Source organism: Pararge aegeria, chromosome 6, assembly GCF_905163445.1.
Source record: "Pararge aegeria chromosome 6, ilParAegt1.1, whole genome shotgun sequence".
NCBI classification, from domain to species: domain Eukaryota; kingdom Metazoa; phylum Arthropoda; class Insecta; order Lepidoptera; family Nymphalidae; genus Pararge; species Pararge aegeria.
The window spans coordinates 5,312,898-5,327,384 of NC_053185.1; the positions used below are offsets into that span (position 1 = coordinate 5,312,898).

Here is a 14,487-nt window from a genome sequence, read left to right on the forward strand (position 1 = left end):
TTTCGTCTGCCTCCATACATGCTCTGCAAAGAAGGCTGTCACATAGGTGACACCTATAAAGGGGCTTAAAGGGCTATGCCCTATTATTAGTCCCATCATCTTCCTGAGGTCACGTCTGTCCAGGCGGAGTAGTTCGATAGTTAGGTGTTATAGAGAATGCTACTTTGGCATGTTTACAATCCTTTGCATTGACTAATAGTGGGGAATACCTCTTTAATACGTTCATTTAACGATGTGGGTGTACGCAAAAAATATTTTGAGTTTATGCTTACACATTTAAATTAAGACCTGTGATGTATATTACGTGTGATGAGTTAATAAATATTAATAATAAATAAATGTACAAAAGTTAGTTATTGTTATTACCTACTGCATACTATAAACTTTTTCCAGAACAACTTATTCTTTGTTATTTATTTACAAGACTGATCTGATAAAAAAATTACGTATCATTCCTCAGTGCTCTTTTTATCAATTTTACTAATGAAGGTGTTTACTTGAGGATTGAATAAGACCCCGGTGAATATTATCAGGAGTGTTTTGGCAAATGTTAGTTATAAAGCACTTAATACTCTGTTTTAAGTAAAAGTTAGTCAAATATTATCTAATGTATAGGCTTAATAGGTAGTTTTTTTCAGTCCAATAAAGATAAATGAAACCGACCTTGCGTTGTTAGACTTGTGCACTGAGGGTTCAGTACTTTGTTAGCAATCGTAATAAATATTAATAAATAGATAGTGTAGCCATTAGCAGTAGTATAAGATTTGCTGGCTAGCAATCGAGTTGTCATTTTTGTGTATAAAGAAAGGAAAATGGAGCTATTGTAATTTAATGTTAATTAATATGTTTTGATAATCATCGTTACAGCCCTTAATGGAGCATAAGGTGAGATTATGTCTCTTGAAACCTTCTCTCGTATAACAGGGGAGGCATGTGCGAAGCAGTGATGTGAAAGGCATCATAAGGTTCCATCAATAGGCTCATTTTAGGACGGAACTCCAAATACGGCATGATTTGTTTAATCAATAGTGTATATAAGACTTCAGGATGTAAACTGTTACCGTTGAATCGCTACTATGTTCGTAGTTTAATTGAAAATAAATTGTTTTCTTCTTATAATGGATTGTAAACTCAGCAACGACTTCCCCTTCGAGGTTGAAATTCTGAATACGAAAGAAAACCCAGAGATAAAGGATTATTTGAATGGTAATTTGTTTCTCACAATCATTGTAATGAGTTGTTTTGAGTTTGTGATCTTTAGATAATAATGTTCTATGTTTTTTGCGTAGATGACCAGGTTAGTTTTGCACGTGTTGGACCAAAAAAGTTCTTTTTTCCGAGTGATTTTTTATCAATGGCTCCCAGCATTTATAACATGGCACTGAGATCTGATGATACTTTTGTAGTTACCTTCCCAAAATCGGGTGAGTATGTCATTTGAATTCCACTTCTGCCGCTCATAAAGTCAATAGCTTCCCTGCCCTGGGTCTTATAGATCAATTGACATAATTATTTTTTGAGATTTGTTTTTTTCCAAAGAAAATACACACTACGATGTTCGAATTCGTTTTTTTTTATATTCTTTTGTTTTCTAAATTTTTTATACCAATCTTGTGCATTTGTTGTAAATATTAATTTATTCTTTGATGTTTGTTACATCGATGAGGGTATATTTTTACAGGAACCACTATGACTCAGGAATTAGTATGGATTGTATGTAATAATTCAGATTACGAGAAGGCTAAATCATCACCGCTCAATGAAAGATTTCCATTTTTAGAGTAAGTTTTCATTGAACTTTTGTCTCTTTGTTTCGATGACTAGCAATGTTACACTCGGTTAAAAAATTTGATACACGAACCTAATAGCAATGGAAAACTATTCACCATCCCCTTACAATTGTGTAAGCACATATGTTTGATCGCTTCATAAGTGCCTGTGATAGGCCTACATGAATAAAGAAATTTTGAATTTGAAATTGAATTTATTACGCGTTGTGAAGACTGGACACCGCTGGATTGGAGAATTCAATATTTAGTGTAAAATTACAAATGTTACTGTAAAAGCCATAGGTAGTTTGACGTTTTTCCAGAACCAAAAGTAGCCTATGTTACACGCAGTTCTATAAACTAACTCTATGCCAAAAATGAATTCGAATTGTTGCTTAGGGCGCGAAGATAGGACAAACAAGCAAAATAACTTTCGCATTTATTAGCTAGCTGTCCCCCGCGGTCTACCCGTAACTAAAGGTCGTAACGCCATATAACACTGGCCACCTCTGAAAGCTGCTATTGTGGCTTTACTATGATTGTTAGGTTTTGGATTTATTGAAATAACTTATAGAGCCAATTCCACACACAAATTCATTTATTTTTAAGTGTAACATCAAAATATTATTTTTGATATATTACTTTTTTTATTACCGACAAAAAGAAGAAAACACAGAAAAAACAAAATGAGTAAAACTACCAAATAAACCAAATAACTAAAACGTCATAGTTTTAAAAATCAACTGGAATGACTATCAACAAAAATGTAATAAGTAACTGGATCGATACTTAAATTTTTTATTGTTCAAGTATTGAATGATAGTTAGATATTCCGCATTGTTTTTTTTTCACGCCAAATAATGAATTCTATAGGCATAATGTAACCTAGAGTGGTAATTTTTTTTAAAAACATACAGGAACCGTGTACACAACTAGTAATGAAGCATCAAAAACCACTCCACTTAAGAAGTTTTTCTCAAATAGGCAGTTAGTCACTTCACATTTTCAAATTTCCATTTTGCGGTTGACATTAATTATTCAACCTTTAATGTTCTTAATATATTGGGAAAATATAAAAAAGTTTGTGAGTTAGCCACATTCCGTGGGTGTGATGGTGAAATGAGACGTGCGCGGGGCGTATTACTTGTTTTTAGACATAATGCACTGCATACAATAATGGCTGGAGGAGGGTTCTGTATGTTCTTAATTCTGTGCTCATATTAATATTATTATAGATTAAGAATCTATAGACAAAATGTCAGCTTTTTCTAAAAAAAAACTTTGGAAATAAATATACAACCCTTCAGACAAATAATGATTTATAAACATAGAAATCACAATAAACCAATGTAAAGAAACCTTATTTTTTTTTAGATTGTCATCAATGGTTCGTAAACTTTCATATACGGAAAACGAAATAGAAGTATTGAAAAAAGCTATGATGCCCGTGTCTATTAATGAGATAGAAAAAATGCCTTCGCCGAGATTCATCAAAAGCCATCTACCACTTTCACTGCTACCGACATCACTACTGGATCAGACAAAGGTTTGAATCACGTGAATCCCTACGACATAAATTTAAAGAAGCGATCCATACAGTAGCTATAGCATGTATTTACAATAATATAGAATTTGTCAGACAAAACATTTGTGTTAATAAACAAAAAGCAACATTTTAAAACTGTACCAAAAAATAATAATATATAAAGCAAGGTAGTAAGTCCTAGTAGTTTCCTACATTTTTATTGACACCGACTTAAAAATGTTATAGAAAATGTTTATTTCTTGCTTTTTAGTTGTACAGTAACAGTTCGTTATTTAAAAATAAAAAATTACGCTTGTTAGCCGCTAGGTTTTAAATTATTTATAATTATTTATGTCAACTGCTCATAACCTTATACAAAATATTTCTGTTTCCCGAAGTTTGTTGGGCTGAGTATATGCTTTTATAACATGCTACCGAAAGTAATATTAGATTTACCATTACATAAGTTTAAAGAATGTATAAAAACACATTTAACACATCGAGGTTACTATACTGTAGGATACTGTTACTGTGAGAATACTATTGATGAATTTCTTAATGACAAGCCGCTCCGCTTTCATCTTACACAAGATAGAACGAAGATTGTTGAATTGTAAAACGATGTTGGAAAAGAGCAACTGCTGAGTTTCTTGCTGGCTTCTTCTAGGTAGAATCTGCCTTCCGAACCGGTGGTAGAGTCACTACAAACAGACATACTTGACGTTCCAAAAGTGCTTATATTAGGCCTAAATGATTTTTTTTTAATTTTGAACCTTGGGCGTTAATTATTGAGGCACTTCAAAATCAGCTGTTTTATTGTGACAAGCATAAATAGCTTACCATAATCGAAACCATATACAATAATCAAATCCTAACCCGTGCAAAACGTGGCCATCCGTAGTTTTCATCAATCATGGTGCTTTGATGAGAGCTAATGCTTGTTGGTGAGAGCTAATGCTCAAGTTTGTTTAAAAAATACTCAAATCATGTTTCTATAATTTGGAGAGTTACCTCCATTTTTCCAGGAACCCTTAAACAGATCTTGACCTGATAATGCGTTAAAACACATTTATTACAGTATTAATTCTAAATTGCAAGGTTGCTTGGAACTGGAAGAACATCGCTTCATCTGTTCAAGACAGAATAATGATGTAAAATGCTGATGTTGTAAAAAAAAGCACCTGTTTGGTTTTTTGCTAGCTTCTTTTTGGTAGAATCTGATATATAGATAGATAAATTGACCCTTTATTGCACACAAATTTATAGGAAAAAATACTACTGATATAAAATAATAAATTTATAAAAACATTGGTATGCAAAGGCGCCCTTATTGCTAAAGCAAGCTCGTCCACCCTTGAGGAAAGTAATCTTAGATTATAAAGGTTATCAACGAAATAAATAAAATATACTGAAAATAGAATCAGGCTTCCGAACCGTTACGTAGGTAGAGTCACTACAAACAGACAAGATTTTATGTTCCAAACTATTTGAAATAAATGAATTTTGATTTTGATTAGCTTATATAAAATAGCAGTCACACTACTTAAACGAGTCATCTGATGAAAAAATCGCCGAATCATCCACACATGGAATTAGATAATTTGTTTTTCTGTACATATCTGTAGGCCTAAAATTTAAATATTTGATAACTCTTCTTTCTTTATATAAATAAATTAATCTTTTATTGAATTCATCATATCAACCCATTACCGGGCACAGGTCTCCTCTCACATTTTCCCGATTCGCTGGCCCAAAGCGAATTGGTGGACTTTCCACACCTTTGAGAACATTATGGAAAACTCTCAGGCAAGCAGGTTTCCTCGCGATGATTTCCTTCATCGTTCAAGCAATTATTATTTAATTGCTGAAATCGCACATAACTTAGAAAAGTTAGAGGTGCGTGCTAGGATTCGAACTCGCCGACAGTGAAGTCGTAGTCTCACCCACTGGGCTATCACCGCTTCAATAATTTACATTATATATTTTCATTATATATTTTTGTGTTCATCAGGTGGTATATGTTGCACGTGACCCCAGAGACGTCGCTGTTTCTTACTATTATCACGACAAGTTAATGAATTTATCGAAACCTGAAAATGATTTTAAACAATATTGGAAGTATTTCGTTTCAGATAATAGTAAGTATAAATTACAATGCGGTCTGTTAACAAAACTTGCTAAGTTTATTCAGGGTTTATTCTCAAACCATGGGCTCATTAAGAATAGGGGAGAAACAGTCATGTCCAAAAGCGTTCCCATTGAAACATTGTCGTGTATCTAATAAAGGACAGGCATACTACCCGTAGTGGAGTAGATGTTGGTTTCTAGCAGGATGACTTAAAAAACGGCGTTTTTAAAGCTATCGAAGATTTGGTTTTAAGTGAAAAATGTAATGCGCGCCTCACAACACTGAAAATTATATGTAGGCATAATCGCTGAAATAGAGTCAGTAATAAGCCTATAAACTTTTTAAAATATAAATAATATGATTGTTTCTAATTAAGTGGTATATGTTTCAATTGTTTTTGTTTTTAGTTTCATTTGGACCATATTTCGAACACGTGCTAGAAGCTTGGGAGAAGCGAAATCATCCGAACATGTTATTCTTATTTTATGAAGAAGTAACAAAGGTAAATTTTGAAGATCTTAATCACTTTTTTGTCACGAATTGTGACACAAAAAAAAATGTTATTAGTTGATAAGGTACATAAAATTATACTTTGTTTTTTAATTTCTATAGGACTTACCGAGGGCTATACAACGTGTTGCGAATTTTTTCGGCAAAACACTCTCAGACGACCAAGTAAACAAACTTGCCGATCATCTGGATTTCGATAACTTCAAGAAGAACAAATCTGTTAATCTGGAATACTTACAGGAGAATGGTATATTCAGGAGTGATGGAGCTTTTATAAGAAAAGGTAAAAATGTGTTAGCTACTTTTGTTATATGAAAGACCAACCTGTATTTTTTTTTTATTAACCTGAAAACGTTGATATTTGGGCTTATACTGATAATATCTTTAACACTCTCTACTCATAGGTAAATCATTTTGATATAATCATTAATTTATTTTTATTTCCATAAAATCTCTTGCATTTTATTTAAAGTTAACAACTAACAGTTAAGTAATCATAATCTTAACTTCAAATTTGAATTATTCTAGATTTTTAAAACATATAATTACCTAGCCTCAATTTAAGTGATTCCTGCCTGCGATAAGAATGCACAGTCACAGACAAAAAAAGATTAAAACGTGAACTTGAGAGCCTTCGTTCAAATAATCATAGCTCTTATATATTAATAATTTATACAAAGAGCAAGTTATCTAGAAATCGCAGAACTACACTTCAATTTAATTTATTTGTCCATCTAAAGATTACAATTAGAATGGGTACATCACATGTAATAAGTTAATGTTTAATTACCCGAACTAACTTGTGTGTTACAGGTAAGTCAGGCGGATGGCAAGATTATTTCGACGAAGAGATGTCGGCGCAGGCGGACAAGTGGATCGCAAGAAATTTGCAAGGCTCTGACTTTCGTTTTCCAGATTGTTAAAATATCAAAAACAGCGAACAAAATGTAACATGTACCTACTATTTACTGTACTGTATAATTACAACTTAGTTGCAAGCAAATTTATTATCTACAATATAATAAAAAATTATTGAATGTTTACTTATATTTATTATTTGCAATTAAGAGGATGAAAAAATACCTATCTTCGGAATTAAAATTATTTTAGATGTAAAAAAAAACATTTATGATGACGACCCACTTAATCTAAAACCCTAACCCTATTATTACACCATTTGTATAAGAAGTATTAATAAACTGGAACTATTAATATATGTTAAACTTGCACATGCTTGAAAAACCAATGGATGTTGGGATCCCAGGGTGATTGTAGACCCCCGAGTAGGTGGACAGACAAAGGACTGTGGTATTTGGAACTTCCTTCAAAGAGCTGTAGACGTTCATTGGTTGACGGGGTCATAATATAATAATACAAAACTCTCAGGCAAACTCAATTTGGGATTGTCAATAATTCGACTAGCCCGCTTTTGTATCCGATCAAATGGAAGGGGTTGGTGAAGAGGTTCGTTACTCCATGCGAGTTCTTACTTGCACTTTATAGAGCTGGAGTCTACGCTTGATTAAAGTAACGTTTTGAGTACACCCAGCTATTTGAAAGCTAATATGCTCGAAGATTTACTTCCAAAGTGAGCCCGGAATTGGACTTCATCCGAGATGTTGACACCGAGGTTCCAAATGCTATTGGAAGTAGTGAATTTTCTATGCCGTAAACTAGCAGACTTGGGTCTTGATGGGGTTAAATTGCATAATGTTTTGTTCTGCCTTTGACGTTTACAATTCTTTGTTAGTGACAGCTCCTGTGACTGATAGCACCAAATCATCTTTTAAACTTCCAAAGACGGGCACCAATCCATTTATTGACTTGGGTCAACGTCGCTATCGACTAATATGTAGTGTTGTTGCTAAGCCAGCCATTATGAATGCAGTCATTTGTTATAAAGAATATGTTGATATACTATCTGTTGTTAATATCATAGGTTTCTATATTAGGCACTTCAAGTACGATTGAGAAAACTTTACGTTTGGTATCTGATTTATTGAGGTAGGAGGTGTAGGCTATGTAGGTGTAGATACGGTAGTGGGCGAAGCCGCAGGGCACTTCTAGAAGAAAAGCTATCTCTGAATGATTTTTAACATGTTTTAGTATCATTTTTCAGTGATATGACTACATTATTTTCTTAGTGCTACAATTTTAAACAATATAATTGGCAAAGGTTTACACTTAAGGCGAATATTATCAGGTGTGTTTAGTCAAATAATCACGTTTAAGTAAATAATTAGTTAAATACTATGTAATTTATAAACTTAATTGGTACTTTTCTTTCAGTCTAATAAAGATAAAAAAGGCCTTGCATGATCACACTTACGCACGGAGGGTTCCGTAATTAATGGGTAATCGTAATAAATAACAAATATAATAAATAGAAACGTAGCCAGCACGTAGGAAGTAGACAAGAGGGCTAGTTGAATTAGAAACCCTAAAAATTCATAGGTTTGAATCCGCATAGATAGGTTTGTGCAAAGGGCTTATTGTTAATTTATAAAAAAAACTACGCAAGTACCTACAAACTTTAACTTTCACTTGACACCTCACATTAAAGTTCGACGACATTTTGCAATTTGACCACCAAAACTCGATTCTAATTTGACAATCAAAATTGTAATAAGAAATGCTTCGTTGATCTAGTGGCAGTAAAGCATGTTCTACTACGGATAACGAGAGACTAAGTTTCCCGGATTGGATCAAAAGTTGAATAGGGTTATTTGACTTTTGATTCTGAAAAAAAAATCCCAGTGCCATCTACGAGTCAGGGAAACGGCAGTGTGCACCCTTGTGCCCCGAAGAGAACGTTTAGTTATCGGTCCCGGTTATGTTCACTGCAGAACGTGATCATAATAGCTAAAGCCCACCTACCCGCATTGGAGCAGAAGGTGGGTCTGTGCTCTCTCCTATAAGGAAGGAAGCCAAGCAGTGGTACGTGTATTGTACAGGCACACATCATAAGATTCCATCAATAGGCTCATTTTAGGCCGGAACTCTAAATACGGGATTATGTGTTTTATCTTTTAGTTTATATTTTAGTGTATAAAAGTCTTCTGGATGTGAACTGTTGAAACGTTACTATGTTGGGAGTTTAAATCAAAATAAATTGTTTTCGTTTGATAATGGATTGTAAACTCAGTAAAGACTTCCCTTTCGAGGTTGAAATTTTGAATACTAAAGAAAACCCAGAGATAAAGGATTATTTGAATGGTAATTTTTTTCACACAGTCAAGTTGTTTTGAATTTATGATCATAGAAATTTTTTTTTTTTATAGTTGACCAGATTAGTTTTGCCCGTGTTGGTTCCAAAATGTACTTTTTTCCGAAAGATTTTTTATCATTGGCACCCAGCATTTACAACATGGCGCTGAGATCTGATGATACTTTTGTTGTTACCTTTCCAAAGTCTGGTGAGTATTTATTAAATTAAATGTTTTCCATGCTCATACAGTCTCTAGAATCTAGATAATAAAAGTAATATAAATGGCTTTCCTGGGCTCCTTTTGATAGCTCGGCATAACTTTTTTGGGAGAAATTTATGTTGATTCATGCACTACGTTTATTTTTGCTTCTTTTTAGTTTTCTATTACTATTTTGTTTTTTGTTTTTTTTCATGCATTTCAAGTAAATAGATTTTTTTTTTTAGATATTTAATATGTCGATAAGGGTATGTTATTTACAGGAACTACCATGACTCAGGAATTAGTATGGATTGTTTGCAATAATTCAGATTACGAGAAGGCTAAATCAACAGCGCTCAGTACAAGATTTCCATTTTTAGAGTAAGTTTACATACCTTTTGTCTATTGATTGGTTAAACAATGTCAGCTATACCTAAAAAATATTTGGTAACAAATGTGTTTTTACACCTATATTATACCAATGTAAAGAACCATACATTTTTTTCTAGATTGTCATCGATGGTTCGTAAAGTTTCATGTACGGGAAATGGAATAGAAATATTGAAAAAACTTATAGTGCCGCTGACTATTAAGCAAATAGAGGAAATGCCTTCGCCGAGATTCATCAAAAGCCATCTACCACTATCACTTCTCCCGCCATCACTGCTAGATAAGACAAAGGTTTGATAAGCTTATTTATATTAGCATGCATTTTTCGTCAATGGTTTTTTTTGGGTTTACAATCACGGCGGAACCCGTACAACCGTGAACGTAAAGCCGTGATCGTTAGAGGACCCGCAGCTTTGCTCGCGGTAGTGTAGATTCCTTTTTGAAAAGTTCCTATGAATAGTATGAACAATAATTTTGCATGTCCTTTTCTGTACCGTGTCAAAGTGTAAGCAAAATGACACAATGAGCAGAAGAGAGAAATCTGATATTTGATTTAGTTATATTACCTACTTGGGATTTTATATCGGTTTGGATCCGAGTTTCTACTACAGTATGCATCGTATCATTAGGAAAGAATTTACTTTTATTGTACACCATAAAAATAAAACAGAAAAACAAACAACATAGATTATGCAATTTAGCGGCCTTATCGCTGCCTATCAAACTTTTCCGAGCAATGATGGTATTACATGCAACAATAGATAAGGTCGCAGTTAAACTGGGTACTCAAAGTTGTCATCTGATAAAATTGTTGTCGAATTATAACACATCGAAGAATATAATTTCCTTTCCTGTACACCGTATGGTTCAAAATATCAATTCATTTAAATTAAGTACTGAATGTCCTAATAACTTTACAAATATTTTGTGTTCATCAGGTGGTATATGTAGCACGTGATCCTAGAGACGTCGCCGTTTCTTACTATTATCATGACAAGTTGTTGAATTTAACAGAACCTGAAAATGATTTTAAGCACTATTGGAAATATTTCGTTTCAGACAATAGTAAGTATAAATTACAGTGCGGTCAGATATCAGAGCTTGCTAAGTTTATTCTGGATTTCTTCTGAAACCATGGACTGGTTTGGAATAGAGGAGTAATAGCGTTCCCATTGAAAAATCTTGGCGTATACCCAGTAAGAGTCGGACATACTTAAACCATCCTACCCATGGTAGAGCATATGTTGTATCTAGAAAGACGACATAAAACTTTATTTACTAAAACTTTATTTATTATAAACTAAATCATTTTAAATATAAATTATGGATCATTTATTTCGATTTGGTTATTCATTTATTTATTTACTGTCATTTTTAATTTTATCATGTGTTTGTAGTGTTTATTTTAATTTAATTTGACATTTAATTAAGGTTGAATTTTTTAATATCCATGAACCAAATTTGCACGCTATTAATTTTGTAGAATGTTATGCTCTTTAAACTAACTATATTGTTTACCAACATCTTTATATTGTACAAACGTTCTTGCAAATAAATGATTATTATTATTATTACATGATATGATGATTGTTCCTAATTAAGTTGTATAAGTTTCAAGTTTTTTATGTTTTTAGTTTCATTTGGACCATATTTCGAACATGTGCTAGAAGCTTGGAAGAAGCGAAATCATCCGAATATGTTATTCTTATTTTATGAAGAAATAACGAAGGTAAATTTTGAAACTCTTAATTATTGTTTTGTAACGAATTATGCCATAAAAAATTGTTATTGAGTGTTTTGGTACATAGCCTTATACTTTGATTTTTGATTTCTATAGAACTTACCTAGAGCTATACAACGGGTGGCGAATTTTTTCGGAAAAACACTCTCAGACGACCAAGTAGACAAACTTGCCGATCATATGGATTTCGATAACTTCAAGAAGAACAAATCTGTTAATCTGGAATACTTAAAGGAGATTGGTATATTCAGGAGCGATGGAGCTTTTATAAGAAAAGGTGAAAATGTGTTTGTTACTTTTGTTATATGACAGACCAGCTTGTAAATTTTTAGTTTTATTAACCTGAAATTTTTGGGTTTTATACTGATAATCTCTTTAACGCTCTTTATGCATTTAAACTCTTAGGTAAAGTAGTTTTATATACCATATCGTTAATTTCTTCTTTTTCATAAAATATCTTGCATTATATTTAAAGTAAGTATTTTTTTTTTTAAATTCCATATTTATTCGGGACTTTTCTTAACAATAAGAATGTCAGCCCCATTGTTCCCTTTACGAAAATTGATACTTCCTTTCTCTTATCTTAACTTAAAATCTAATAGCATTCTGGCTACCTCCGCCGCCAGGATACTTTGCCAAATCCCCACATGATAAAGATTTATTTTAAATTTACATATTAATTGGTCCCTCATTGGTCTATTCCGAGCACACTCCCCCAACAAATGCAAGACATCTTCGTCTATATTACAAATTTCACACTTAGGTGAACTGACCATTTTCCATAAGATATCCAAATTTGTTTAGAGGAACATATCCAGCACGCAGTCTCAATGCCATGACAACTTGTTGGCACTTCAATCTTACCTCGCAGAACCACGGACACCAAGAGGCTCGCATTGTATGATCTTATACCATATACCTTTACTTTTTGACCGTTCGTCAAAATTGACGAACGGTCAAAAAGTAAAGGTATCAACTCAAGAAGGTATAAAGGTATCAAATTCAGAATAATCTTAGCAAGCCCTGATATCTGACCGCACTGTAATTTATACTTACTATTGTCTGAAACGAAATATTTCCAATAATGCTTAAAATCATTTTCAGTTTCTGTTAAATTCAACAACTTGTCATGATAATAGTAAGAAACGTCGACGTCTCTAGGATCACGTGCTACATATACCACCTGATGAACACAAACACTTTCCAATTTTTGCAACATTCCTTTTTGAATTTTGTTAAAATTTCGCATTAGTTTGGTTTAACCTCAATATAATCTCCTTCGGACAATGCTCTTTTAGCCAGGGTATCAGCCATTTCGTTTCCCGTAAGTCCAATGTGCGAAGGAATCCACTGCAATTTTAAATCAATTCCTTTACACTGTAAGGAATTTATTACCCTCAATATTTCATACGCTACTGATATACCCCTTGTTCCTCGAACACGTATATTTAAAGTTATTAACTAACAATTAATATAAAATGAACATTTAAGTGATCATAATCTTAACTTGAAGCGGTGATAGCGAATTGGGTACAAGCTCGACTTCACTTTCAGGGGCGAGTTCGAATCCCAGCTCGCACCTCTAACTTTTCTAAGTTATGTGCGTTGTCAGCAGTGGCGTGCACTGGGTTTCTTACCAGGGTATGCATACAGTAGGAAAATTGTATAAAATGGAAAAAATCCTCCTCCTATACGAGCTATATTTCAATTTTAGGGTATGCAGTGCTTTTGTGCATGTATGAAGTGCACGCCCCTGGTTGTCAGTAATTAAAATATCACTTGCTTCAACGGTGAAGGACAACGTCGTGAGGCAACCTGCATGACTGAGAATTCTACATGATGTTCTCAAAGCTGTGCGGAATCTCTCGTGCGGTCTCTTATAAGACTTAAAACCGAGTTATTAAGAAATCTCAGAACTACGCTTCAATTTAATTTATTTGTCGATCTAAAGATTAAAATTAGAATGGATACATCATACAATATATAATATATATAATATGTTAGTAATAAGTAATGTTTAATTACCCAAACTAACCTGTGTTTTACAGGTAAGTCAGGCGGGTGGCGAGACTATTTCGACGAAGAGATGTCCGCGCAGGCGGACGAGTGGATCGCGAAAAATTTGCAAGACACTGACTTTCGTTTTCCGGATTGTTAAAATAACAAACAGTGAACAAAATGTATCATGTACCTACTAATAATAATTACGAGTTAGTTGCAAACATATTTACTATTAAAATATAATAAAAGTTTATTGAATGTTGTTTACTTATATTTAGTCATCAATATCATCATTATCACCATATCAATCCGCTACTGGCCCGGGTTTCCTCTCACAATAAGAAGAGGTTAAGGCAGTAGTCCTCAACCCAGTGCGAATTGGTGGACAATAAAAAAGAATATAAACCTATCATCGGAACCCAAATCTTTTTAGATGCAAAAAAAAAAATTTTTAGTCATTATGATATTTATTTTGAAGTTTCGATGCCTGTATTATTATCCCTTTTGGATAAGAAGTATTAATAAACTGAAACAAGCAATATATTTTAAGCATGCACATTGGAAAACCGATGGTTGATGGGATCCCAATGTGAGGGAATGGTGACATCGCACAGGTAAATGTAGCGTTTGTAGACCCCCGGCTAGGTGGACAGACGAATCAAAGTAGCAGGAAACCGCTGGTCGCAAGAGGTACAAGTCTGTGGTATTTGGAACTTCCTTCAAAGACCCCGACTGAGTTGCCCAGGGATGTCCAGCAGTAGACGCTCATTGGTTGACGTGGTTATAATGATTTCACGTAAATTTCACTACATATTATGATTTATGTTATGCTTGAGAGATAAGTTGATTTTGAGATGGGCTCTATAATCGATACTGAACCCAAAGCTGTAATTTTTGTCATTCTTGTCTTTCGGTCTGTATTATGAATTTACAGAATGAATTCACGCTGAAACTACAGAATGAATTTAATGAAACATTACATGTATTCCCATATAATACTTTTCATCGCTTAATTC

The 14,487-nt window shown here is 33.4% G+C and overlaps 1 protein-coding gene across 1 annotated transcript; it reads left to right on the forward strand.

Moving 5' to 3' along the window:
• The first annotated feature begins 1,055 nt into the window (after window positions 1–1,055).
• Window positions 1,056–13,628, forward strand: LOC120624267 (luciferin sulfotransferase-like). The gene is made up of 14 exons (XM_039890716.1): window positions 1,056–1,206; window positions 1,290–1,424; window positions 1,682–1,781; window positions 3,144–3,315; window positions 5,306–5,432; window positions 5,830–5,924; window positions 6,035–6,223; window positions 9,222–9,348; window positions 9,621–9,720; window positions 9,849–10,020; window positions 10,668–10,794; window positions 11,364–11,458; window positions 11,567–11,747; window positions 13,519–13,628. The coding sequence occupies exons 1-14, from the start codon at window positions 1,119–1,121 to the stop codon at window positions 13,626–13,628; spliced, it is 1,818 nt and encodes a 605-aa protein (XP_039746650.1). The 5' UTR covers window positions 1,056–1,118.
• The last annotated feature ends 859 nt before the right edge of the window (window positions 13,629–14,487 follow it).

Coding starts and splice junctions, on each gene's coding strand:
- LOC120624267 (XM_039890716.1), top strand. CDS start 1,119: ATGGATTGTAAACTCAGCAACGACTTCCCCTTCGAGGTTGAAATTCTG. Junction 1,207..1,289: donor GATAAAGGATTATTTGAATG/GTAATTTGTTTC, acceptor TTTTTTGCGTAG/ATGACCAGGTTAGTTTTGCA. Junction 10,021..10,667: donor CACTGCTAGATAAGACAAAG/GTTTGATAAGCT, acceptor TGTGTTCATCAG/GTGGTATATGTAGCACGTGA.